This window comes from Fukomys damarensis, unplaced genomic scaffold (assembly GCF_012274545.1).
Source record: "Fukomys damarensis isolate Sample0158 unplaced genomic scaffold, DMR_v1.0_HiC HiC_scaffold_4, whole genome shotgun sequence".
In the NCBI taxonomy this organism is placed as follows: Eukaryota; Metazoa; Chordata; class Mammalia; order Rodentia; family Bathyergidae; genus Fukomys; species Fukomys damarensis.
Genome location: NW_022900916.1, coordinates 67885140 through 67913053, shown reverse-complemented (window position 1 = coordinate 67913053; position 27914 = coordinate 67885140). Strand labels below are relative to the sequence as shown.

General features: G+C 39.2%; 1 protein-coding gene and 1 long non-coding RNA gene across 6 annotated transcripts in view; one reads left to right on the top strand and one right to left on the bottom strand.

Annotated features, from left to right (window-relative positions):
• The window catches only part of Kif27 (kinesin family member 27), a 147953-nt gene that overhangs the window by 118503 nt on the left and 1536 nt on the right, over positions 1-27914 (top strand). For 4 of the 5 annotated variants that reach the window (XM_010632916.3, XM_010632920.3, XM_010632918.3 and 1 more), the window contains 7 exons: positions 633-830; positions 6512-6625; positions 8265-8441; positions 12433-12648; positions 17946-18152; positions 19930-20128; positions 22041-22205. In XM_010632916.3, the coding sequence (XP_010631218.1) occupies positions 633-830; positions 6512-6625; positions 8265-8441; positions 12433-12648; positions 17946-18152; positions 19930-20128; positions 22041-22205 (1276 nt within the window). The remainder of the gene's footprint in view (positions 1-632; positions 831-6511; positions 6626-8264; positions 8442-12432; positions 12649-17945; positions 18153-19929; positions 20129-22040; positions 22206-27914) is intronic. The other variant, XM_010632921.3, reaches the window with a different exon arrangement.
• LOC104868235 lies at positions 17700-22046 on the bottom strand. Its single transcript, XR_781979.3, has 3 exons — positions 21571-22046; positions 20584-20788; positions 17700-18571 (listed from the first exon to the last, which is right to left on the bottom strand). It is a non-coding gene; the product is annotated as an uncharacterized LOC104868235 (long non-coding RNA).

Sequence of the window (27914 nt, the reverse complement as noted above, 5' to 3'; positions counted from 1 at the left end):
ATATAAATTATTTCTGGAAGAATATTTAATCAGTAATTTTGTGTGAGGGAGCAAGACAGGTAGATTAGGGGTTGGGACAAAAGAGAATCCTTTTAAATTTAAATTCAGTTTAGTACTGTTTTTAAGTTTTTCCATGTAAATATATTTTAAAAATTAAAACTTATTAATAAGAAAATAGAGCAGTGTATTTTGTTCTGGTTGTCAGCATTAGGAAATACTTTTCTTTTTTTGGTGGGGGGGGCACCAGGATCAAACTCAGTACCTTGCACTTGCCAGGCAAGCACAGCACCACTGAGCTAAATCCCAGTCCCTAGCATTGGGAAATCTTACTCTTTAGTTGTTTACATATCTGATGAAAATTATGATTTCCTCATCTGCAAAATTACAAATGTAGAAGAGTAAACAGTTGCTTGTGAACCTATCAAAATAAATGAAAATGGGCCAGGGATTTAGCTCAGTGGCACCACACCTGCCTCACAAGGACGAGGTCCTGAGTTTGATCTCCATTTAAAAATGAATGAATGAAAGAAAACGGGAAAATCGCTCCTCTTACCACTGAATGGAAGATGCAGTGTAGTTGGGGAATACAAGAGATGCACATTTTCACTTTGAAATATTCTGTATCCTCTCAGGTCTTACAGAAGAAGCAACAGGATAGTAAGAAATTGGCATCACTGTCGATCCAAAAGGAGAAATGTGCTAATGAACTAGAGCAAAATGTAGATCACTTGAAGTATCAAAAGGTACAGCTGCAAAAGAGATTTCGAGAAGAAAATGACAAAAGGAAACAACTGGATGCAGAAATTAAGCGGGATCAGCAAAAAATCAAAGTAATACTGTCCTACATTCCTGCTAAGTATAATGTCAAGTGTTAAATGGCTCAGAACTAACAGAGCCGGGTCTTGATTCCACTGTGAGTGTCTGTCTTTGCCCTGCCCATCATTGCTGTCCTTACTTTAAAGCTTTGCTCATCTATATAGTACAGTAAAACCTATTTATTGAATTTTGAGTACTGTCTTTAAAGGCTTTGACTTCACCAAAGAAACTACAGTGATAACATTTCTCTTAGAATATTAGCTGTAGCTGATGCCGGTCACAACATCATTTTATAAAGCTGACTTCTAAACGACATTTGAACAGGACTTCCCATTTTCAGAGTGCCTTGGCCTGCATTATCCATGTGGCTGCATGGAGAAAAGTACTGGGTGAAAGGGACCCTTTCCTAGTGAGTGGAAGAGGGTCTGCCCGCAGCTGCATAGCATATATCACGCTGGGGAGGAGCAAGTAACAGCAGCTCCAGAGCTAGGCCAGCATGAGTTCAAATCCCAGCTCTTACGGGCGATGGCCGAGATTTGTTGAGAAAATCCTCAGTCTTCTGACTGTGTTCATGCTTCCCTTCAGTGGCCTCGGTCGTGCACGCCTCCTGGGCCTCTGAAGCCGAAGACGACAACCTTCAGGCTTGTAACAAACGCTTATCTAGTGCTGTGTGTTAAGCGCTGTTCTGTTCAGATGCCCAGAAGAACCCAGGGCCTAGAACACAGTGGGAGATTTTCTAAATTTCTTTTTAAAGTTAAGACTTTTTTAGAGCAGTTTTAGGTTCCCAGAAAAATTGAGAGGAAGATACCCACTGTCCACACATCACAGCCTCCCCACCAGAGACACCCCAGGTGCACTAGATTTTAGACATTGGATATCACCCATGTTTAGACTGTAAAAAACAAAAATCACAGAATTTAGATGTGGGAGGGATCTTAAAGAGCATTTACTAATTTTTAAAAACAAGTTTATGGAGATACAGTTCACATCCTCTACAATTCACCCATTTTTTTAAATTTAAGGTATTACAAATAGATATTAGTAAAGAAAATATAAAAGCCATTCTATGAAAAAATGTTTTCACAACAAATATTACTAGAGAATAACCATGGTAAAAACTGTGATCTTCAAAGAATATATTTTCATTTGCTAATTTATCTCTCAGCTCATTTCCTAATGATACTAAACCTTTAACTCATCCATTTAAAGTGAATAATTCAATAGGTTTTTGATATATCACACTGTTAAATTTTATCAGCTATAATAATATATATACAATATACAGTATATCACTTCAGCCATTTGAAGTGTACTTTAGTAACATTAATTACATTCATAACCATCACCCCAAGGAGAATCTCAAACCAAATCAGTAAATACCCATTCTTCCTATTCTTCAGTCCCTGATGACCTCTATTCTATTTTCGGTGCCTATGAATTTGCTTTCTCTGGATAAGTCATGTAAGTGGAATCATATTTGTCCTTCTATGTCTAACATTATTTTATCAGATTGTGTTCAAGTTTCATCTGTGTTTTACCTTGTATGAGAACTTAATTCCCTTTTATGGCTAAATAATATTCCATTGTAAAGCTGGAAGGAGTGGTGTGTTAGTCTCAGCTACTCAGGAGGCTGAGGCAGGAGGATCTCTTGAGCCCAGCAGTTCTCCACCTGCCTGGGCAATATATGAGCCAGAACCTATTGAAAAACAACCTACTATATGGCTGTAGCACATTTTGTTTATCCGTTCTTCCATCAGTGAACACTTGGATTTGAAGTACTCTTATCACAAAAAACAAAATAGTAATATTTGAGGAGCTGGATATGTTGATTAGCTTGACTCTAGCAGTCATTTCACTAAATATATGTACATTAAAACATCAAGGATCAAACCCAGTGGCACTCTAAAACAGAGCTACATTTCCAACTAATCCCGTTCGTTTTTTATTGTGAGATAGGGTCTCACTAAATTGCCTTTGCTGGCTTGAAACTTGCTATCCTTCTGCCTTAGGTTCCCAAATTCCTGGGATTATGCTCCTATACCACCATGCCGAGCTATGCATACTTTTATCTTTAAAGAATCAACTGGCCATGGATATATAATTTCTGAACTTTCAATTCTATTCTGTTGGCTTATCTGTATCCTCATCTCAGCACCACACTATTTTGATTACTGTAGCTTTATAGTATAGTTTTGAAATCAGGAAGTCACTTCAGTAAGTCCAACTTTACTCTTTTTTTGTTATTGCTTTATTATTTAGATTTCGGGAGGGGTGTTTGAGACAGGGTATTTGCTACATAGTTCAGACTGGTCTTAAACTCCCTATGTAGCCGAGGCTGTCCTTGAACTTACAGCATTCCTCTGTCTTGGTCCCCCAAGTGCTGGGATTACAAGGATGCGCCACCGTGCCCATCTTGTTCTTGTTTTAGATAGGTGGCCTATGTAGTCCATGCCAACCTAGAACTTTCTGCATAGCGTAGGCAGATCTTAAACTCACAGTTCTCCTGTCTGAACCTCCCTAGTGCTGGAATTGTATGTGTGTGCCACCACACCTGTCAGCTTTGCTCTGCTTTTCCACTGTTCAAGGACCGTGCCATTATATATACATTTGAGGATTAGCTTTTCTGTTTCTGAAAAAAAAAAACAAAACCCAAAAAACAAAGCTTTGGGAATTTTGATAGGGATTGCATTCAATATAGATTTCTGAGTGTATCCTGGCAGTATTATCTTCTTATGCATGCCCATGGCTACCTTTCCACTTAGGTATCCTTTAATCTGTGGTGTTATTTAATTTTTTTGCTGCAGTGCCGTCTAATTTTCAGTGTACTAATCTTTTACTTTCTTGGTTAAATATATTCCCAGATTATATTATTCTTTTAGATGATATTGTAAATGAAATTGCTTTCTTAATTTCTATGAACTACATATTATTTTTAAAATTAATTTTATTGGTACGTTTAAGGTATACAGTGTAATGACATTCATTATTGGATGTTTGCACCTTACATAATCATCTCGGTTCTTGTTTTTCTCCCCATTCCTTTCAATCTCTACACCCTCCCTATCTACAAAGACTTTGTTTCCATTTTTTCTTTTTCGCATATTAATTTCATTCCCTTTACTTACTCTTAATAGTAGGAATGACTTCTTGTAGTAATAGTAATTCATTACTGACAGTGGTAAGCAGGTTTCTACCTTAATACTCCACTCCCCTACTTCTCCTGTATTCTGTCCTTCAAGATTTTCGATTTGTATCATCTTAACACTACCCGCTTTCAACCATACTCTCCTCCATTCACTCAAAGTTCTCGGTGAAGCCGACAGCATTTGTTTCTGTTTCTTCTGCACCCATTCATTCTCTTCTTCTCTTTATTCTGGCTTCTGGTCTACTTCAGAGCCCTTAAGAAGTTTCGTAGTGCCCTCTAAGCCACCAAAATCCTTACTTAGAAAACTTTAGTGGATGCATAATTGTACTTATTTACGGGGTGCAGAGTGATATTGATGTTTCAGTGTAAAGTCTTTACCGAACCGCTCAGTTGCATCCAGCTCAGATCACTTCTTCCTCATTAAAATATTTTCTTTCCTTTTTGCTTTTGTGATATTTTACCCTCCTTCTCCCCTCACCCCCTTCCCACTGCTCTTTGCTGTAATTGTGAGTTTACCTTTCCCTGTCAGCCTTCTTCTACACTGTATCTTAGGTGACTTCATCTTTTTCTGGGGCTGCAGATAAACTGACATTCCCAAATTTAATCCTTAACCCCAAATCTGTCTTTTGAGCTCCAGATTTACATGTTATCCAGCCATCCACAATTTCACTCAGTTGTCTTGTAAATAAATTTACAATCTTAACTCCCCACTATTTCCCTATCCTGCTGTCTTCATAAGGGATAAACAGTGGCTCTCCAGTGTGCCTTTTACGGTGTATCGACCCACTGAATTGGGTAAACTAGAAATTTAGGAGACACCATTGATTCTGTCCCTTTCCATGTTACGCTTGTCAAACGAACCACTAAGTCCCACAGAATATATCTGCCAAATACCTTGAATTTCTCCAACTTTCATTTCTATTGCCAATAATCATGCCTCCTTGTTAAAGTCCTGCCTGTCAGTCTTGTGGATTTGGGAGTCAGGTCTTCATGTCTTATGAGATGTGGCCTAAACTAGTAAGACATAGCACTCTCTTAATGCTTAGCGAAAATAAAAACTCTTGTTCAGAGTGCATATGTACTGAAATGCAGCTCTGCCAGTAATGTAAGCCTTTTATGTCTTACCTAGGACACTGTTGTTCCTTCTAGCCGTCTCTCTAATTCCAGAGAAATGATCAAGTTTATGGAACATAGCAGGTATTCAGGCAAAGGACCAGAGTGCCCCAAAGTGGACATTTTTACTCCTTCATGAAAAGATGAACCTTACAGTCCTCACAGTCCTAAAGGACATCCTGCTGTTTGAAGCTAACTTTCTAACACTCCAGGTTGTCCATTATCTATTTGGTTCAACTATTTCAGGAGAATACTCTGACTTCTGCATATGTTTTCTTCAAAGCAGCAGTTCATAGCAAAGCTCCACAGATAGGTTTAAAGAACTGTGGCTTGCACTCACATACATAGTATGACCCTGTCTCAAAAAACAAAACAAAACAAAACAAAACCTTTACTTATCACACTCTGTCTGGGCCAAAATTCAGAGGACAACTGGGACTCGATCTTTGTTACCCTCCTCTCTCCCTGCCATTCCCAGGGCTGCCAAGTGCTAGTCTCCCCTTTTACTTTCCATGAGTGCTTCTGTAGTTTCCTGTTGGAGAAAGTATAGTTTTCATTTCATTACAAATTTGTCACAGCCCAGCAGTCTTATAAAACACGAATTAGTATAAAAATGAAATTAAAATACGCAAATAAAAGTTGCTTTTATACATTTTTAGAGTAAGTAGAGACACAGTTACCCCGTTAAATTGTAATGACAATATCTGAGCACTTACTTTCAATTTCTGTGCTTGGCCATCATGGGCCGGTAGCAGATGTGGACCCTTCCTGCCCAAGCTTTGGTGGTGAGACACCAGCGTCTTCTTTAAACTCCAGAGAGCACTGTGATCATGGAGACTTTTGACTTGACCCTTAAGATGTGGATGAAAACTAAAGGGATTTGGAAAATACTCTTCACAGGACCATGGTGTGCCTGTGCTGCAGATTTCCAATTTTGAATACCAGAAACATACATGTTACATCTTTTTTGCATTTCTAATGTAAAATTCTAATATACCCATGGCAGGTAGCTATCTTGGATAGACTCATTGTGAAGGTCATGAGCTCAGGAAGAAGAGAAAAATCATTTGTAAGTTTAGACTTTTATCCCTGTTTTTTAATCTGTAATGCGAAGAATGAAAAAAAAAAACTAGTTAATAAATCCTGAGTTTTGCCTTAGATTTTTTTTTTGCCTCAGTGAAAGCTAAAATTATTTTCTTTTCAAGTAGCCCCAACCTTTATCTACTCATTTTCTCAATTTTTGCAACTAGGAACATAAATGTTAAGGAAATCATTCTTGGGCTGGGACACAATGTACATTTAGCAAGTGCATAGCCCCAGATTCACATCCGAGCACTGAGGGAGAAGAAGAGAAAGGAAAGGACATTACCATCTGCGTGTTTAATGATAGCCAGGTAATAAAATGGATAAAGAGTTTAAATTTTTTTTTTTCTGTAGGAACTACAATTAAAGACAGGACAGGAAGAAGGCCTGAAACTGAAGGCTGAGGATCTTGATACACTTACCTTGAAAACAAAGAAAAGATCATTTGGAAGTAAAGACCAACTCCAGGTCTGTCAATTCTGTTTAGTGTTTCTGGTTTCTCTGCACTTTTGAGGGTTGTCTAAGTAGAGGTAAAAAGTGGTAAACTCTGAAGAAAATCTTCACACACCCTTTTCCACTTGCATGCTAAATGTCTAGTATTTCTTCTGAAACATCTGCTATTAAAATTTTTCTCATCCAGAAATGTGCTGCATTTTTATTTTAGTAGAAATGAGCTTCCTTGAATGTTGTGGAATATAAATGTGAAATCTGTGTTCCTACTTCAATCTGGTTTGTTCCCATGGAGACAGACAGAACCAAATTGTATGTGTAATACAGTGATGGTGAACCCTTTCCAGACCTAGTGCCAAACTACAACCCAGAATCCCAGTTATTTATCACAAAGTGTCAGCACTGCAATTAAATCTGAATGCTGAAATTTTAGTTCAGAGAAAACAACTCTACAGTAACATCTTTTGTTATAAAGGAAAACACAATGACGTGTGCCCTGGGTTCGCCGCCACTAATGTGATATACAGTGGCACCTCGGTTCATGAACTCGATTCGTTGCGCAACTCTGGGGAAGATGACTGCATTCGAGCTCACTTGGGGAAGATGCCACAGTTGTGTTTGTCACCCAGTGCACAGTTGCCGGACGGAAACAGAATTCTGCCGAACACTTCTGTGATGAAGCGAATTGTTCACCAGCAGAAGTGTTTGGGGACCAAAGTATTACTGTATTAAAGAGCTGTTATTTTAGCACTTTAAAAACATTTACTATTTAAAAACTATGTTACAATCCATAAACTAATTGCAAGATTCAAATAAATTGAAATTTTTGTTTTATAAAAATAGTATATTTAGAATTATACTGAAAATACATTCGTCTTAATTTTGAAAAATTTCTTTTCCCTTATTTATTTTTGCAGAACTAGGTTCTGAACTCAGGGCCTTTGCATTGAGGTACATACTCAATCCTTTCTCATGTTTTATTTTGAGACAAGGTCTCACTATATCATTGAGTTGCCCGGGGTAGGATAGAAGTGATTCTCCTGCTTCAGCCTCCCAGAGTTCTGAGATTGTAAGCATGCACCACTATAACCAGTTTGGGTACCCTTCATACTAAGATGTTTGTGTGGAGTATCTTTCCAGCTCTTTTACTTATTAATATTTGAAGTTGACAAGGTCTAGTGTAGATTGGGTTCCCTTCCATGCTCTATCATCTGTGTGTTTCCCCATGTGTATTAATTTTCTCATTCCATTTACTGATGGATTGAATAAGGTAATTTACTGAGTGCCCACTATGGGTCAGGTAACACGCCAAGTACACTGGGTAGAGGGGTGAGAAGGACAGTTCCTACAGTCCGTCCAGGAGCTGAGGGCTGGGGAAGACGGGCCAGCCGCGGGCCCAGCAGTGTGAGGTGCTGTGGTGGAGGCACGCGCCTCTGTGGTGAGGAGGAAGAGCCTGGCGTGTTCTCAGTGCGATGTCCATGAAGAAAATCGCCAGCCTTTTCTTCGTCAGGCACAGACATATTCGCTGGACAGGGGCATGAGCCATTCTCATTGTTTAAATGTGCATTTCAGTCCTCAGCCTGTGTGGAATTGTATGGCTACCATATAATTGTCCTGGCAGAAAAAACAGTACCACTTCTTTGGTGTTTTCATTTAGAAATGGGATGAGCAGAAGAAATGGCTGGATGAAGAAGTAGACAAAGTTCTGAACCAGCGCCAGGCATTAGAGGAGCTGGAAGAAGACTTAAAGAAACGGGAGGCCATGCTGTCTAAGAAGGAGGCCCTGCTACAAGGGAAGAGCCAGCTGGAAAGTAAGAAGCTGAGATCCAGTCAGGTATTCTTCCTAGTTTGCTGTTCAATTCTGATCTTAGGGTGTTTTCTTTCATGTGGTAAACCATATTATTGTCAAGTTAGAAGCCAAAAAAGAATTCCTGTTTTCCATGTATTTTGCTTAATTTTACTTATATAATCACCATCACCCTAATCTTTTGGAATTTTAAAGTGAAATGTTAAATGTTCTTGCAAGTATGATTTATTATTAACTTTTTATTTTGCCAAAATATACAGAACATAAAATGTACCTGTTTTTGTTGTTGTTGTTGTTTGCTTGCTTTACATTGTCCCGCAGATTGAAGCCAGGCCCTTGCACATGCCAGGAAAGAGCCCTTCCACACAGCAATCCCCCACCCCGCCCAGTTGTAGCTGTTGTTAGGTATGCTGTTCAGGAGCATTGGTTACATTCACAGTGTGTACACCTATCACCATTATCTAGCTCCCAAACGTTTATTCTCCCAGATCCTATCACTAAGTGGTAACTCCTCATCCCCCCTGCTCCCAGCTCCTGGCAGTGTTAGTAACTTAGTGGGCATTTCAATTAGTTGTGCCGTTTGAAGCCTTCAAGCAAACAGTGGTAATCTGGAAAAAAACCGACTTGAAATCTGTCTAGCTGAACTACTGCCCTAAGTTAGGAGTTTAGAAAGGAAGATTTTGTATAAGGAAGATTTGTTTTTATTATTTTTTAATTATAAAGACTGGAAACCTTTACAGAAGTTATTTACAATAGCCAGAAAATAAAAACACAGACATTAATCAACTAATGAACAGACAAACAAACTGATATATTCTTACAATAGAATATTATTTGGCAGCAGCGAGTAATGGAACACCGATACCTGCTCCAATATGGGTGAACCTTGGAAACACACGTTAAATGAAAGACGCCAGTCAGAACAGACCACCTTCGTGTGACGCCGTGTATACCAGTTGTCTGGCATGGGCAGTCCCGTCCAGACGGGAAGTAGAATAGTGGCTGTCTAGGCTGGTGAGCGACTGGGCAAAGTGCGATGACCACTGAGGTGTGAGGTTCTGTCGGAAGAGAGGCAAAGTGCTCTAAACTTGATATGTTGGGATAGTTGTACAACTGAAAATGCTGAAAACCCACTTAAACGCTGAAGCAGATGGATTGTGTGACGTGAATTATAGCTCATAACTTTTTCGGAAAAAGCTTATGAAGACGGTAGAGGAGGTAACAGAGGACAAGAGGTTACTGTCCCCAAAGTCTGTGACATGGAAAGCAGATAGATAAGCAAATGTTTATCAGCTTTTAACAGAACAGAAAATCCTGGCATCCACGTGCCTAGAGAGCGATGCAAATGAAGGCCAAGGCTTTAGCTTTGGTTTCCCTAGTTAAAAAAAGAAAAGAAAACGCTGAGAGAGATATAATTCACATGGAACATCACAGAGTCCCAAAATGACGGAACTAAAATTTTCAGAAGGCAGGAGTGAGGCACAGGAGGAAAACAAGGTAAGTGCAGGAAACTCTTCTCCCCTGGCATCAGGTGAACCAAGTACAGCAGAGGGTCTGGGTGAATCGGGGTCCTCCAAACGGACCGGGTACAAATGTGCACAGCTCTGAGACCAGCCCTGCTCGGATCCCAAACGCTGGGCACCAGATTCTGCCCAGCGGAGATCAGATCTTCCGAAATTGGCTGGGGCTGGGGGCTAAAACACCTTTGGGTGCCTGCACGTATCTTATATCAGCTTTTAAACACCGGATTCTTAAATACCACCAAGCTGAGAGAGATGCCACCAAGACAAAGGAACTCAGAGAAATTTAGGTCTTCGAAAAAGACCTTAATGTCTGCAGTGTGACAAAACATGGTAATCTGATCCCTAAGACAAGAACTGCAGGGTATTATAAACTTGAAATAACTACTGGTAACTATAAGGGGCAGAGGATAATGTTGAAGAAATATCCCAGAAAGTAGTAAGTCGCTAGAAAATAGAAACATTTTAAATGGCAGATAATCTAGGGAGTCCAACACTCAAATAATAGGAATTCCAGAAAGATACAACAGAAAAAACAGAATGGAGGTACTTAAAAGATATAATATAAAAAATCCCAAAACTGAGGACATGTGGCTTAGGACTGAAGTAGCCCATCCTGGGCCCAGCAGAACGAGTACCTGAGTGTAGGTGCACTGAGCAAAAAGACTAGTCACTTGTCAGTCAGGAATCACAGGACAAACGAAAAAAATAGAAAATGAAAAAATGGAAAAAAGGTGTCTGTAAATGGGGAGGGGAAGAGGGGGTGAAGGGAGGGCAGGGACAAGGGGGAAAAAATGAGAACCAAGACCTGTCATGTAAAGGTACAAGATCCCAATAATGAATGTAACTGTACTGTATACCTAAAATGTACCAATAAACTCAATGAGAGAAAAAAAAAAAGGAATCACAGGACACTGGATTTCTCAACTTTCCTTAGAATTTAAAAGACCTGAAGCATTCTTTAAGAGAAGAGTTATTTCATTCTCTTGTTAGCCAATCTCTTAATCAAATGTGAAGACAGATTATGCCAGTTTTAAGTAAAAAAAAAAAAAAATCTATATCAAGCTGTTCTCAAGGAATTACGAGAGGATGTCCTTCACAAAAATGATGGCATAGACCCTGCCATCCCAGCAGTGAGGGAGTCTGAGCAAGTTGGAGCTCAGCCTGGGCAACTTAACGAGAGACCATCTCAAAATAAAAAATAAAAGGGTTGCAGATGTAGTACAAAGCAGTGACCCTGTGTTCAGTGCCCAGTACCACACACAATGTGAACTGCAGAAGAGGCAGACTCGGTATTCTGCAAAAGGGTTCTGTGATCTGTGATCCAACAAGGAATTTCCTAGGAAAGACCCAGGGAAGGTCTCGGGACAGCTAGTCCTATTTGGAGCAGGTGGATAGAGGGTCTGGGCATAAAGTTTCCAGAAAGGAATGGACTGAACACATTTCCTGATAAGTTTGATCAAGAAAGTATGAGCGGAATTTTATGGTTTTAATGGAGGAGTTATAAGGTATAAAAAATCATATCATGGAAATATGCTAGTTCAGCTATGAATCAATAATAGTCACAAAGTCGTAAGTAGGTAAATGGATAGTGATTTAACTAAAAGCTGTAATACAACTTTGGTAGGGAGGGGAAGGAGAGGAGATCTGAGTGCTAAACTGTTACTACTGTTACACAGAGATAACAGACCACACCTAAAATTGATAATGTTCTTTAGAAATATGGACATAAACACCAGAAGAAATAGCTAAACAGGTTTCAGTAGGCTGTCTCTGGGAAGATGTACTCAGGTAAAAGTTTAGGAGACAGAACTGATTTTTTAAAAAATTATAAACTTTACGGTAATATATACATATATTATAAATCATATATATAAGATATATATTATATATTTTCCAAACCAGGTAGGGTGGTGCATGCCTGTGATCCCAGCTACTCTGGAAGCTGAGGCAGGAGGCTCACAAGCCTGAGGGTAACCTGGGCAACTTAGTGGGGCTCTGTCTCAGTAAAATTTTTTAAAGGGTGTGGGATTTATCTCAGTAGTAGAGTGCTTGCCTGCTATTCCAAGGCCCTGGGTTCACACCAAATCTCAGCCTCTGGGAAATGATAACCCTGTAACAGGGCAAGGAAGAAATGCTCAGTTTAGAAAAGAAAAAAGTATTACTTTTCAAAACCTATCCAAGGTAGTCTTGATAATAAATTCATAGCATGTGGCTACATTTTTTTTAAAATTGAATAATTTAAGATTGTATATATTGATCTCAAAACAAATCCATGGGAGAAAACAGTAATGCAAAAGGTAAAAATCTATTCCATTTAGTAATTTTCTTTGTGTCTTCCTAACTTATAAGCAATTGGGTTTTTTGTTTGTTTGTTGTACCAGGGATGGAACTCAGGCCCTTGCGCTTGCAAGGCAGTTGTTGAAACCACTGAGCTAAATCCCTGGCCCAGCAATTGGGTTTTTATTTGAGGGTGTCTGTGGCTTATGTCTTTTCAGGCCTTAAACACGGACAGTTTAAGAATATCAACTCGCCTTGACTTACTGGACCAAGAGTTGTCTGAAAAGAGTGTGCAGCTCCAGAGTGGTACAGCTGAGGAGAAAATGAAGATTTCAGAGCAAGTCCAAGCTCTTCAGAAAGAAAAGGATCAACTCCAGAGACGAAGAAACAGTGTGGAGCAGAAACTTAAAAACAGTAGCGTGCTGTCCCCTGAAGTAAGTCCGTATTCTTTAGAGCTGGAGGTGCTGTACAGCGATGGATGACTGGCTGGTTTCCTTGGTTTCTGTCACACAGTCATAAAAGTAATGATGTAAACTTTGTTCCCTCGAGACTCTGTCTGCCACAATCAGTTCACCTGGCTTCTATCTGGCACATTAACCGTGCTTGACTACAGACAGATGTCCCCACATACTGGCCCACACGTGTGGCCCCTTCCTGGCGTTGCCAGGCACTAGGACACAAATATTTTCCCTGAGTCCTTCTCGTCAGAAATCACACAACACAGAAAATGATCTGAGGAATCCTCCTCAGTTCTTGCAAGGGCACCTCACCTCTCTGTGTCTTTCTGAGGACCCTGGTAATTCACTGCACACCACAGGTGCAGTGCCTAAAGGACTGATTCTTGCCAGGGAGGTGGGCCGAGAAGAGGTCAGTGTTTGAGAGCTATTCCCTACTCTGTCCAGACAAACAGATGCCCGAAATTCAAATTTCAGCGATATATCTTTTAACTTCATTGTCCATTTAGGAGAACATCTGCTCTTCTTATGTTTAATTTTAAAGTTAGATAAAAAGATGGTTCACTAATTGGTAATCACATTGCTCCATGCTTGGTCTTTTTAAAACTTTTTGTTTCAGTTGGTAAAAAATGGTCACTGTAACTTACTTTATCAGACAAAGATGAATTTTTGAGCCTGAGTTTTCTCGGCAAATACTTACTGTTGATGTCCAAAGCAAGGGAAAATTGCTAAAAGCAGGTGAGTAGCTGAATCTTATAGTGTCTTAGATTGAGGCAAGTGGGAGAAAGTTAAGGGAGGAGTAGTTAGGAAGAAACAGGAGAAGGAGTAGCATTACATTACCCTCATTGAACTGATGGATGGATTGGAGACTGACTTGCATGGCGCTACGCGGCTGCTGGAGGAACATCACGCCCCCCTCTACCACTGTGTCAGTAAGCTGGCGGCCCTGCAGGGATGCACAGTGCCAGGCTGGCCTCCCAGAGACTTTGGCTAGAGCCTTAAGCTTTGTAGACTTGAAGGATAAAGAGCCTGAGATACAGTGGAGCCTAAGGATCTAAGAAATTGTGCCTGCCTGAGACTGTACCAGGTCTTTTCTTAAGGAGGAAACAATGAAAGTGGAAAATGTAGCATTATGCTCCCTTTGAGAAATTCATACAGTCTCTGGGAAAAGCACTATACATAAGAAATGTAAGAAAACTCTAAATCCCAAAGTACATAAAAAAAGCAAGTGACAGCTAATGCAATAATGCTGTCAATACTCCATGAATGCAAAGCAGTACAGTGATCATTGGGGAAAAGTGCATTAGGGCTGCCTTGGTGGATTAGAATCTAAAGCCGAATGATAACACACAGAGGGCGCTGGCAGGAGGAGGAGGCCATTTTAGGGAGAACGTCGATGGTTAAGTGAGGCGTGCGGAGATAGGAGTGAGCAGACTATCGCAGCAGGCTAAGGTCTGTTAATTACAAAGAAATATCAAGGCTGCTATTTCATGTGGAGTTATTTCTGTACCTAAGACAATAGTAATGGTGTGCACAATCCCTGAGTAGTAGCCACCCCAGATTACTTTGAGGGCGTGAGAAACCTCCCACAGTTGCTGGGGTTTTCTTTGGCCTTAGGAGCTCCTATGCGCCTTCTGACGGGTTCTCTGTATGCAGGTCTGAAGCAAGCTCTGTTCTCATCACTGTTTGAAAGCCAAGATCAGTGTTCCCAGATAGATCTGCCAGGAGCAGATGATTGGAGGGACACGGGATTTCTAGAGACACGGGACATCACTAAGGTCTAGGTGGAATGGTCTGCTGTCTTGATGTCTTTAAGCTTACTTAAAATTACAGTATTTTCTTTCTACAATAAATTATTTTTCTTGACTGTCTTACTTTTCAGGAAGTGATAGGCTTTAGGTCACCATCCCAATAGAGGATTACCCAACAACTTCACTATATGCAGATCCCCTCCCCTTTTTCAATAAAATCTAGAAAGTAAAAAAAATAAAATAAAAAAAATTGAACTCTAGTTTTTTTCTCCTCCTCCCTCCTCTCTTTCTCTCCTCTTTGCTCTCTTTCTCTCCCACTTGCTCCCCCACTTTTTTTTCATTTTTCTTTCAGTACTGGGGATTGAATCCAGGATCCTCACCTGAGATAAATCTCAAGCTTTTTTGAAAACATGGAAGTCTGAATCACTCAACTTACCCAGGCTGGGCTTAAACTTCCAGTCCTCTCCCTCAGCTTTCCAGAGTGCTGGGATGACAGATGTGTGCCACCATGCCTGGCTTAGTTTTCTCTTTTAGAGGGATGATTGATAGATAGATATAAATAAATATGAGGAGCAGTATTACAACACATGTAATTAACATTTTAGTCTAATATCATTTCTGTGTAGTGGAAACCTCTGTGTCCTTCCAGTTATTTTGAAATGCAAAACCAATTGTTGCTGGCTGTAGTTAACCCTGCTGTACCATGAACTCTAGAACTGATTCCCCCATCTGTACTGTGGTACCTATCAGCCGACCTCTCTGTGTGCTTCCTGCCCTCTAGTGGCCACTTTTCTCCTCTCCACTTCTGTGCGAACACTTTTAGCTTCTACACAGAAGACACATCTTTCTGTAGGTGGCTTATTTCACTTAGCATAATGTCCTCCAGCTCCATCCACGCTGCTGCAGATGACAGGAGGAGATATGCTTTTCTCACTGTACAGAGCTGCTGCCTGTACGTGAGGTTCAGGAAGAAAATAAAGGAACTGTTGCTTCTTTCATCTTTTCAACTTTTAGTTCCATGTTTTTTGATTAAAATATTCATTTAACTTATGGAGAAATACGCATGCGGTGTATGTGTGTGTATATATATGTGTGTGTGTATATATATATATATATATATATATATATATATGGTGCTCACTTAAAAGTTTTTGTTAGATTCTTGTCTTGTTTTGCTTTTTACTGATAGGACATGTGATCTGGAGACCTCAGCTTCTGGTCCTTGCTGCTCACAGACTGATCTCTGTGCCAGTGGCAACAGCATCCTGGGGAGCAGTCTGGCAGACACGCAGAGCTCAGGCCCCACGCAGAGCCGGCTGGGTCAGGATCTGCATTTTAACAAAGCCCCTCAGTGCACACTGAGGTTGGAAAAGCAGTGCACTGTGGTAAAGCATAGCTAGCTCTTCAGGACAGGTGGTTTCCCGTCTGGTCAGCCTGCACCTGCTGCAGTTAGTGGGAACCGTGACCCTTCTGTGCTGCAGCCCCAGTCGGGGCTGTCCCGTAGGCTCTGGACTTACAGGACCCTACCTTACGTTATGTGAGCATTTCCTCAACTCGATCTGCAACAGTAGACACTGCATTTATACCATGGAAATGGTTTTCGGCCGTGTATAAAGGCAAACTCTGCACATTTTTGTTAAAATGTAAGCATAGCATCAATTCAGAAGTGAAATATATTCTTTGATAATATACTTTTATTTTGTGGTTCCCCTTATTCACCTTGCAACATTTAAGGTTTTTTTTTTCTTAAAAAGGTGACATTCCTTATAGAGCTCCCAGATTTCTGATGCTTAGCGATTGCCCAGAGAAGTAGAATGGTTATCGAACATTTTTTCCAAAATGGCTGTTTCAGAGAATTTTACAAAATGACCTTTAAAAATGTTTTTCTACCTCCTACTAGGTTAGGTTATTCCATTCGTTTCTTGAATTTAAAAAAGGAGCTCCAGAAGTCACTGTAACTTTAAGTAGATCAGAAATATTTACATTCTTTTCCTTTGAGATGCTGACATATAAAGAAAAATAATCAAGGGCATAAAAGTGTCTCTTTTCCCTGTCTCTTTATTAGCTCATCCAACAGATCCTAAGTTTAAGCCATGTGATAGTACTAGGCAGGCATTCAGGAAGTGAGTATGGGCAAGACAGTCTGCCCTCAGGGAACTTAGTTTAGTGACCTCCACAGCCTGAATAAGAATACAGAAACATACAGTGGTGATCAGAAAATGCAGTGACTGTTTACATTTTAAAAAATTTATTTAGTAAAAGGCATTGACATTAGTCCTCAAAATACTCCCCACTTGGAGCACACTTGTCTCATTATTGCCACTGTCTGAAGCTGTTTTGGAAGTCTCTCTCATGGATGTCTTCACAAGATACGTTAAAGAAATACAGTAAATACTGCTTCCTGGTGCTGTCCAACAGGAAGGTAGGCTCATAAAGACATTACAGTACGTCTTCATCCGCCTTATCCCCAGAATCCGGCACCGTGAGACTTCTGGCTCTTCCCAAAGTCAAAATGACGATGAAACTGAACTGATCTGGACATCAAGGTAGCCACGGCAGTGCAGAAAGACACTCCACAACTGCTTCTGACAGTGGTGAGAACGAAGAGAGAAGACTGATGTGTGCAGGCGGGGGAGTCCTGAGGGACAGCTGTTAAGGACTGCGTGCTTTTGTTACCATACCACTTAAAGCGCGCACGCGCAAGCACACACATCATGTGTTTTCTCATACCTCATATATCTACGTCTCATCAATCTAAAATAATTTCTTTCCAGGTATTTGGTCTTGTTCCCCCCACGTCATAATATATTTGGATAGATCTAAGAACAAAAAGTCATATTTATTTGGACAAATTATATGTATTTGGATGGATCTAAGAAGAGTCATCAGATTCTTTTTTTCCTATTAAAGAAAGCTCTGGTGTATGAAAAAATGTTATGTTGCCACCATTTTTAATGCCTCTATTTTCCCCGTTAGTGGCATTTCATAGGAATCTTATGAAATGTTTTATGTCCTTGTATCTTCACCACTTTTGTTAAGCTATACTTTGGCTTTTCCCTAGAGTCTATTCTCTACTTACTAATTAGTAAGAACTTATTCTGAATACATTTCTTTTGTCTCCTAGAAACACGTTGTTTTGATCGGTTGTTAGAAGAACAGTAGGGGGCCCGTAGATTTCACTAGTGAAAATGCTGACATATGAAACACACTTTCGGAATTGTGCAGGAAGGTAGTAATACCTTGGATTTGGTAACTAGCATTTACTGTATTACCTGGAAAAGTTTCAGAACTCACCTAGCTTCTGCATCTCTATTTTATTACACAGGCTTACTATGAAGATGCTGGGATTATGTGTTACACACACAGTGCATCGTGCAGCATAGGAAGAACTAAAACAGTTTTCTTAGAATTTAGAAAAAGAATGTTACTGTCCATTAAACTCATAGCATAATACGATCTGAGTATGCGACAGAGTCCAGATTACGCCATTTCACTTAAAGAGTGATCTCTGTTGTGTCACCTCAGGAGGAGCGTGTTCTTTTCCAACTTGAAGAAGGGATCGAAGCACTGGAAGCTGCAATCGAATACAAGAATGAGAGTATCCAGAGTCGCCAGAACTTGCTGAGAGCCTCCTCCCAAAATCTCTCTCATAGTGAAGCGAATGTCTTAGAAAAACTCATTTGCCTGAGTCCTGTTGAGATCAGAGCTATTCTTTTCAGATATTTCAACAAGGTTTGTGTTTTAGGGGTGATGGTTACTTAGAGAAATCAAGATGCTTCCTGTATTTATGTTGAATTTTGAAAGAAGTCGAAAGGCTTGAAGATTCGATGGCGTAACTACAGCTTTCATCACGATTTCTCTCCACGATTTCCCCTTCTAGTACAGAATGTTATCATCTCCGGGCTCTGATTATGCAAACGTGTTGGTCAAACATAGTGAGGTGCTCAAAATTGGAGCGCTTTTCAGTAGGCCTTTTTACAATAGTCTTAAAAATCCAAGCATTTAAATTGTATTCCTTCCATATTATTTCTTGGTTCTAGATTTAGATGTTTCCACACCGCATTCATGACAAGTAAGGAGGCTGCCCACGTTTTGAATCCTTTTCCTTCATTTCTGTGGGTGCGTAAAGCTGTTCTTTCTCATTACGTGAGCTGAAATGGAGATGAGGTGAGGTGGTGGCAAAGATAGTGATAGATTCTGCTAACCTGAATGTGCTTGAATCAGTTAAAATTAAGTCATCGAGTCACTCAATAGGAATTGAACAACTCACTGATCCAGAGATGTTCCATAGCACTGGGAAATATATCCATATTTTCTTTAACATTTTCTCCACTTAAGACTATCTATTATGGAGTGTTACATAATGAGTTCCTTTTTGTAAAAAGTATGTATAAATTATGGGGATATCAGACATTCAATGAAAAACACTGACATTTTTTAGAAGTTCTAATAGTGTGAAACAAAACGGAAAATGTTATAAATGGTCTCCTCTTAGAGAATCATTGTCAGTAGTAAGCTACTGTTTCTGAGGAGTGTGTAGCCTGTCGCTGTGTATGTAGATGGCAAAAAAGAAAAGGTGGAGTGCTTTCCTAGGTTTAGATGAGACCTCGTGGTGTGCTGAAAGCAAGGATTCTTTTTTTAAAAAATGAATTTAATTTTAATTTTAATCATGCACTCACACCCTCAGTCCCCTCTTCTCCCTGTGTACAGAAGAAAGCAAGGTACCCAGGTACCCGAGTCAACCGTGGTGAATTTTCTGATCCTGAGAAACCTTTGTAGAATAAGTACTGATCTGAAGAGGTCATGGGATTACTAACAAGGTCTTTGATGCAGACAAAGTGTTACTTAATAATTTAGTACCAGCAGAGGAGAACGCAACAGATAAAATGCAGGACTTGAAACTGAACCTCTGTGTTTATGGTTAAAAAAAATTCTGTTGCTTACTTATAACATCCATTTGGCTTAAAGCAGAGAGTTATCTAGATGTTATAAGAGTTAGCTTCTCAATATCCATGTAGATTAGATAAACAGTTATAGAATTATAAAATGTAAATTACAGAGATCGTATCTAAGAATTCTCAAAGGGATGACTGTCAGACTAACATCATATTGAAAGTGAAAGTGTTACCAATTCAGAATTCCAGCAAATGAGAAAAGCTATTAGGTTAATTTGTGAGTATATTATAAAGCCTCTGCCAGAGAACCCAGTACCTTTCAAGAAGCATTTATACAAGCCAGGCGTGGTGGTGCACGCCTATAATCCCAGCACTCTGGAGGCTGAGGCAGGAGGATTGCTGTGAGTTGAGACCAGCCTGGGCTACACAGTGAGTTCCAGGTCAGTCTCAACTACATAGTGAGACCCTGTCTCAAAAAAAAAAGAAGAAGAAGAAGAAGACTTACACTATGGAGATTAACAAAACACATCTTTATGTAGACCAGGAAAAGTAAATTAATTTATTGTATTAGGTTATCTAAGACACTTAAAAGTTCAAAAAAATGTCTTTGCTAGGTGGTTAATTTACGAGAAGCTGAACGGAAGCAACAGTTATGGAATGAAGAAATTAAAATGAAAGTTCTGGACCGAGATAATATGATTTGCGAGTTAGAATCTGCACTGGAACATCTGAAATTCCAATGTGACCGGAGATTGACTCTCCAGCAGAAGGAACATGAGCAAAAGATGCAGTTGCTATTGCATCATTTCAAAGGTCAGTAAAGTGATAGGGGCGACATCAAGGAAGGAAGATGGACAGAAACCCTTCACCTAAAAGGCCAGCGTTTTCAAATAATTACCACTTATACAAGGGTTTGGCTTTTGCATAGTTTGATTACTGTTTTGGGTTGGTTGACTTTGATGTAAGGGTCTTCATGCTCTCTTAAAGAACATCTCTTCTGCACACACACACACACACACACACACACACACAAGAACTGCTGTGGTCCTGTTAGTCTGTTGTTAATCTAGCTTTTATGTGGAAATGTGGGATTACTTCTAGATTTCTGATGTACAGTTGAAAATTTTCTCTCAGTAACGTAGTACTACAATACTTAAATTATTTTCCATTATACTGTTGGTATTTTTTTATAATTTTTCAGTTCATTGTAACATTTTATGCATTAAGATTGTATCTTAGGTCAACATTAGTCTACCCCGATGACATACTGTGGTCAGTGAGCAGCAGTCCAGCATCCACGCGGACACAGAGAACTCTCTTCAACAGCTGGGCTTTGCATTGCCTGGGTGCAGGGCCAGGATACAAGCAGCTGCTGCAGCAGCAAAATCATGGCCAGGTGATACTAGGACTGCTGTAGGGCAGGCTTCTTCCTAATGCTTATGAATCCATAGCTGAAAATGGATCAGAAGGGATCTGGAAGAAACAACGTAAGAAAGCAGAGAATTGAGAAATGTATGAAATATACACCTCCAAGTTACTTCTAACTGCTTCATTAACCATCAGTTGCCCAATGACAAGATTTGCAGGGGGGATCCCACATATCATTCATTGCATTCAAGCACACTCTCCTTACTGCAGCTGAAAGACTCTAACAGTAATATTTAAATAAAGTTTTTATGTATTTTTAAAGCAACTAGGATTGTACATCAAAACTTGGCACCATAGTCAAATGAGAATATTTTAAAAATTACTAATTTCTACAGCTATATGTAGTTTTCATAACAAAATTGTAACTTAAAATATTAACAATTTGTGAATTTTCTAAACCGAATAAATATGGAGCATAAAGTTGTTGAAGGATTTAAACATACTTTACGGGTTTTTTCTTCTTCTTGGCAATGCTGGGGATTGACCCCAGGGCCTCATGCATGCTAGGCTAGTGCTCAACTACTGTGTTACCCTCCTGGCCCTACTTCACGGGAACTCTGATTCATGATGCCATTTTAAGTAAGCTTCAAAATAAGATGATGAATTAAACCATGCAAATATACTTAAATTTTTATGAAACATTTGAGTATAACAAAAAATTACAAACCAGTAGAACTATGCTATAAATATGTCCGTAAGAGAGAATAGATCCAAAAGTATGTATTTTCTAAGTCAGGCTACTAGGTTTTACTGTTCCAGAATAATGCTTGATTCGTAAGTATTAATTAGAGGCTTTACATTCAGTTGTGACAGAAAGTAGAACTTACGCTAGATTTTCCTTCTTATTTATCTGTGCTGTTTATCTTTGTAATTTAATTTTTGTAGATTTTTTCAACAACTTTTTTTGAAGATGTGGATGTAGGATTTTCCATATGACACAGTTCCTGATACAAATTTTGAGTAAGATATCCATATAGTTAATAGATGGAGTTCTGATCATCACTGTAGGAAGTTCTGCAGTCTCTTGCTGTTCTAAAGTCTTGTTAGTAGCAACTGAAAAGTTTATGAATCATGAGCACGTGGTGGTTGAAGGGGATAGGGCAGAGAAGGTAACTGAGGGTGCAGCCTCTCAAACATTTTTCCAAGCGAAGGATCCAAATGGTAGCTGAAAGCAAATCCATGAAGGTGACAGTGTAACACACACCTGACCCTTTAAGGACAGTCTGGGGCTATGTTAGAACATAATTGTAAACCATTTATTTAAAACTAAGTTAAAATGTGAATTTTTGCTTTATAGAGCAAGATGGAGAAGGCATGGTAGAACTTTTACAAATATATGAAGATAAAATCCAGCAGTTGGAAAAAGACCTTCATTTCTATAAGAAAACCAGCAGGGATCTTAAGAAGAAACTTAAAGAAGTGGCACAGGAAGCAGTTCAGTGGCGACCAGCGTTACCAGAATGTAAGGCTTTGCGTGTCTGTGACACTAACACAACTCCTGCAGGGTTGGCAGCGTCACGCCTCGCTTACAGTGTAGGGTTTCCCACGTGATTTGGTTGATGACGATCAAATGGTTAACTTCTGTTTGTCTCTAGAGGCAAAAATGGTTGTTTTCTGTACGTATAAGGTACAGCCCCATGAAAAGAGAATGAGCAAATGTATATTTGTAAAGGAGATACTCATTTAAATAATTCTTTGTATTTTTCCAGAGGACAAAGCTTTATTCGCCACAGAAAATATTTAGATCAAATTTGAAAATTAAAGAACAGTGAGGCTGAGTATGAAATATTATTGCAAAAGAACATTAACTCAAATAAAGGCTGCTTCCAGTGACATCACGTGTGATATAAATCCGGGGTTCTCCTCCTTCAGTGGCCTCATGAGTCTCTAATGCCGTTGCCAGTCGGAATGCGACAGTGCTGGCAGCCACTCGTATTTGCAGCACTGACCGTAGACTGCTATTATAAACTCTTTAATTTTCTCTTATTTTGCGAACAGTTCGCTTTCTAAAAGTATTTATATATGTAAAATGCAAAGTACTATATAAACAAAGCTATAAGCTACCTAAAACTGAAGGAAATGATCATCTGTTATTCTGAATATGCCAGTCAGTGGCTTTTGTAGTCCTTAATTCATTTAGTCCTTAAAATAACCCCATAATTTAAATTAGTTGTTGTTTTCCTACTTTATAGTAAAAACTAAGCCATCTGATTGCTGTAAAAAGAGATGTGTAATAAAAATATTTGGTAAAGTGTATGTATTTCTAAGATAAATCAGATCTTTTGTATTATGATCTGTGGAAATTAATACGATAAAATGAATTGTTGAGACAGACTTTCCTTGCATAATTATATGTAGATGTGTCGAATTAGCACCTTTGTAAACAAAATGATCAAATATGGCAAAATACTCTACCAAAGCAAAAAGTACCATGAAAGTAATGTGTTACTATGATTAAAATATACCCCCTTTAGGCAAACTAGAGAGGAATCAATATTTCTAAAATAATATTATCAAAGAATTAGTCTTTCTTTGGAGAATATTCTAAGAATTTACAGGCTGAAAAGTTGACTTTTCTTCCTTTTAAGAGTAGGAAGTATTTATAGGGAAAGATAGTTTCTGTCTAAGAGAGACAGAAGGGAGCTTGGAAAGTGGTTTGCCTTGAAAAGTTGACTTTAAACTCTCTTAAAAATAAACCTATTGTACCTTTTAAGTAAACAACTTAAAGATGGACACTCAAAGAGGTCAGTGAAAACTATTTAAGTGCAGTGATCATCACAGCTACTAGGGATCCTGAGGCAGGAGGATTTCAAATTCAAGGCCAGACCCTATCTCAAAATTACCAAAAAAAAAAAAAAAAAAAAAAAAAAAAAAAAAAAGCCATAAAAAGAACTGGATTCCAAAAGAATTAAAAGAATCATACCACAGTGATATATGCACACCAATGTTTATAGCATCATAGTTTGTAATAGCTAAAACTTGGAAACAATCCAAATGCCCATCAAATGGAGACTGGATGAAGAAGATGTGGTTTTTCTATAAAATGGAGTACTACTCAGCCATAAAAAATGAGAAGCGAGAGACATAGCTAAATGGATGCACATTGAGGCTATACTCAAGTGAAATAAATAGGACACACTTGAGTAAATACTGAATAGTTTCTCTGGTGTGAAAAACTACAAGTGTAAATAAGGTTCAAATGGTATAATTGAGAGTGTGAAACAGGAAGAAAATGGCTGAAGGGGAAGTGGGAAGGGGAGAGGAAAGGAAATAAGGGGAAAGAAAAGTGTGAAGAAATGGAAACAAAGTCTCTGTAAATAGGGAAGGGTGAAGGGGGTGAAGGGGGTGAGGGAGAACCAAGACACATCAGGTAAAGGTACAAGACCCCAGTGACGAGTGTGACTGCACTGTTTGCATTAAATGCACCAATGAACTTCATGGGGAAAGACAGTGGCAGGTGTAGCTCAGTGGTGGGGCACCAGCTTCCATTGCCGGTGCTGAAAATGTATGCATGTGCGCTGAAGACAGTCGTGCTGAATACAGAACCTATGTGACGTAGTGCTAAAGTGAAAGCTCAGCGGTATTGTACAGAAGTAGCTCTAATGCTACTTGATGTTTAGAGTCCATATAGACATTTTCACAAACGGTTTCATTGAACCTTCAAACTCAGGGTAGGTCAGTGTCTGATAACCCTGTTTTTTGTCTTGGGGCAGTAAAGCTTAGAGAGGCGAAGGGACAAGGAACAGACTGTAATGAAAACATGGGTGAAGGCCCCTCATCATCTGTCTTGTGTTGTAGATAGAATACGAGTTGTTTTATGACAGAGATGTGATGTACACGTTCACGCACTGCCAAGGACACTAAACGTTCTGACTGTCCAGGAGGAGGGCAGAAGTGCTCACTGACATAACTCATTTCCTTAAAATACTACCTGCAATACGTAGTCGAAACTTTTTCTTGAAACAGTACTTGCAAAACTTTAAAAGTTGCCAGGCATGGTGGGGCATATGTGTAATCCTGGCACTTGGGAGGCTGAGGCAGGAGAATCACCACAAGTTTGAGGCCAGCCTAGGTTACTAGTGAGTTCAGTCTGAACTACATAGTGAGACCCTGTCTCAAAAACAAAGAAGTTTGAAAAGTAAACAAATGTTAAGGAAAAGACAACAACCATTATATGAGCATCTTAACATTTTTGAAAAACCTACTTTCAGGGCTGGGGGTGTAGCTCAGGAATAGGGTGTGTGATTATCATGTGTGAAGCCCTGGGTTCGATCCCCAACTAAAAAACAACCCCTACTCATTTTCAGATCTCAGGGACCTGAAATTAGACATCCAGTTTGTAAATGGCCCGTGTTTATATGACTGAGTCTCCTGGACAGTGCTTTTAAATGACAGTGTGGTGGGATGGTGTAAAGATCTCAGAAAACTGTGTGCTCATTTTGCTCTGCAAGAAAACATGCACAGCTAAAAGCCAGCCATGCAGAGGTGTCCAAGGTGGATAACACTTGTCTGACCAACCTGCCCAAGAAGTGTAATTCTGATATTGTTGAAGATTTATTGCAGCTAATTTGTTATTCTACCTAAAAACGTTCTAAATACTCATTGAGCTATAAAAAGTAATTAATACTATTATAGAAAAATTTGAAAATATAGGGTGAAAGACCAAATCATCCATAAGCATAATTTTAGCATAATTCTTTTCTTAGCTTCATGTTTTAAAAATTACACTTGCAGTCATATTGGGAATATATCTTATACTGTGTCCCTGTCTTTAACATGCTACTTTGGGCCGGGTATGATGGTGCCTGTAATCCCAGCACTCAGGAGGCTGAGGCAGGAGGATCACCTGGAGTTCAAGGCCAGCCAGATAATACTGAGTTCCTGTCTCAAATAAGCAAACAAACAAGCAACTTTAATATAATGATATTATATAAAGCTTACTTAAATTATAAAATAATTTAAATATATCAAGTTCTGAATTCCCTAAAATGTGTACTATCCTTAAAAATCAGTGTCCTACTTACTGTGAAACTGTCTTGGTATTTAGTTCATTGGGATTTCTGTACGTATATACTTCGTTTTTTGGTTCTTGAAATCAAACCCAAGACCTCATGCTTGCCAGGCAGGTGATGTGCCTCTGAGCTAAATCCCCAGCCCTGAATGTATATATTTTGAGATGTGATCTTACTCTGTTGCCCACACTGGCCAACTTCTGGGCTCAAGTGGTCCTTTGGCCTTAGTCTCTGCAGTAGCTGGGAACACAGGCACACACCATCATGCCCAGATTTTAGTTCACTGGGTTTTGATAGAAGTCTTGTTGTTGTGTCCCTACAAGACTTATATTGATCATCTTTATTTTTTGGCATTTAAAAATAGCAGAAAACTTAATCTTTTAATTATAATCTCTTGGTCCTTTGTTGGCCATATCTTTGTTACAGATTATTTGTTTTCTAATATATTTTGTAAGGATAAAATCAGTTTATATGGGCATAAAGTTTCTCTGCTTATGTATTTAAAACTAACCTTGCAATAATGTTATTTTTTAAATTTTTTTTCAGCTTTAGTTGAGTTTATTGGTACATTTTAGGGATACAGTACAGTTACATTCATTGTTGAGATCTTGTACCTCTCCAAGACAGGTCTTGATTCTCATTTCTTCCCCTTGTCCCTGCCCTCCCTTCACCCCCTCCTCCCCTCCCCATCTACAAACACTTTATTTCCATCTTTTCATTATCTCACATTTTTTTCTTTTCCCTTATTACCCTTCCCCTACCCATCCCACCTTCCCTACACCTTTAGCTCCTTTCTTCTCATTTCTAAATGACAGTAATCTTATTAGGATCTTCTGTATTATTGCAGATTATTCACACCAGGGAAACTATTCGGTATTTACACATGTGTGACTTATTTATTTCACTTAGGAGTATATCTTCAATATGTATCCATTTTCCTATGAATGAATCTATTTCCTCGTTCTTTATGGCTGAGTAGTATTCCATTTTATTTCTATAACCTTGTAATAATTTAAATGACTACTTCAAACTATAAGGTTACAAGAGTCAGATCTGGGTTTCTGGGTTGGAATAGTATTTTTTTTTGCAGTGATGAAAACCAGATAACCGGGGCTTACACGTGCTAGGCGAGTGCTCTACCCTTAAGCTACACCGTTAGCTCTGAAGTCCTAACTTCTCTTATGAGGTGTGTAACCTCAGGCAAATTAATATTTCCCTAATTTCATACCTAAGCTGTAAAATTGTGGAAGGAAACAAACTTGTGTCACGAAGACTCCAAGTGGGCTCGGGCGCGTCTCAGCAGCGAGCCAATCTCTGCTCTTCCCTGTGGGAGCTCTAGAAATCAGGTGCCTAATTTCAGCACGCGACACGGTGACACACGACAGCTCTGGGCAGCAGGATTTTTAAAGCTTGCTGGTGACTCTAATGTGCAGCAAAGCTTGGGAACTACCATCTTTGAATCTGGTGTAGTTCCATGTCAGGATTATGTAATTTGTTAGTTCAGGTGTTTTGTTTTTGAGGGATTTTAAAAACTAGAGTATCAGTTAGGTTTTAAAGTAAGAAGTGGGCATCTGGGCCTGCAGAGTCATGTAAATGGATCGTGCCAGCTCTCAACCAACTGCTTTTGCTATGCAGAAGCTGTTAGCTTTGCTTATTTTTCTATACAAGCTAGAAATCTGTATTTTTTATATGAAATGTTCTAAGTTTGAACTTTTGGGTCATATGTTATTAACATTGGAGGCCGGCTAACCACGTCTATGAGACAGATTTCACTTGGGGATTACCTGTGTACAACCTGTTTTTCAATTTTGTCTTCACAGGACTAAAACTGTAATAAGCACCTATCAACATATATTAAAGTTGGCATTTTTTATCAGTTTACATCTAGTACCTACATGGATTTTTATTAAGCCAGGTTTTATCTTTGACATTAGATATGATTTAAGGATGTCCAAGCTTTGATGTCTTTACTCACTCAGTTACTCACTCCAGTGGGGTCTCTCTCACTGAAGGGTATGCTTCAATTCTGTTTTTTTGTTTTGTTTTGTTTTTTGGTACCAGGGATCGAACTCTGGTCTTTGCGCTTGCGAGGCAGGCGGTGGCAACACTGAGCTAAATCCCTGGCCCGCTTCAATTCTGTTTTGATGATGGAAATTATG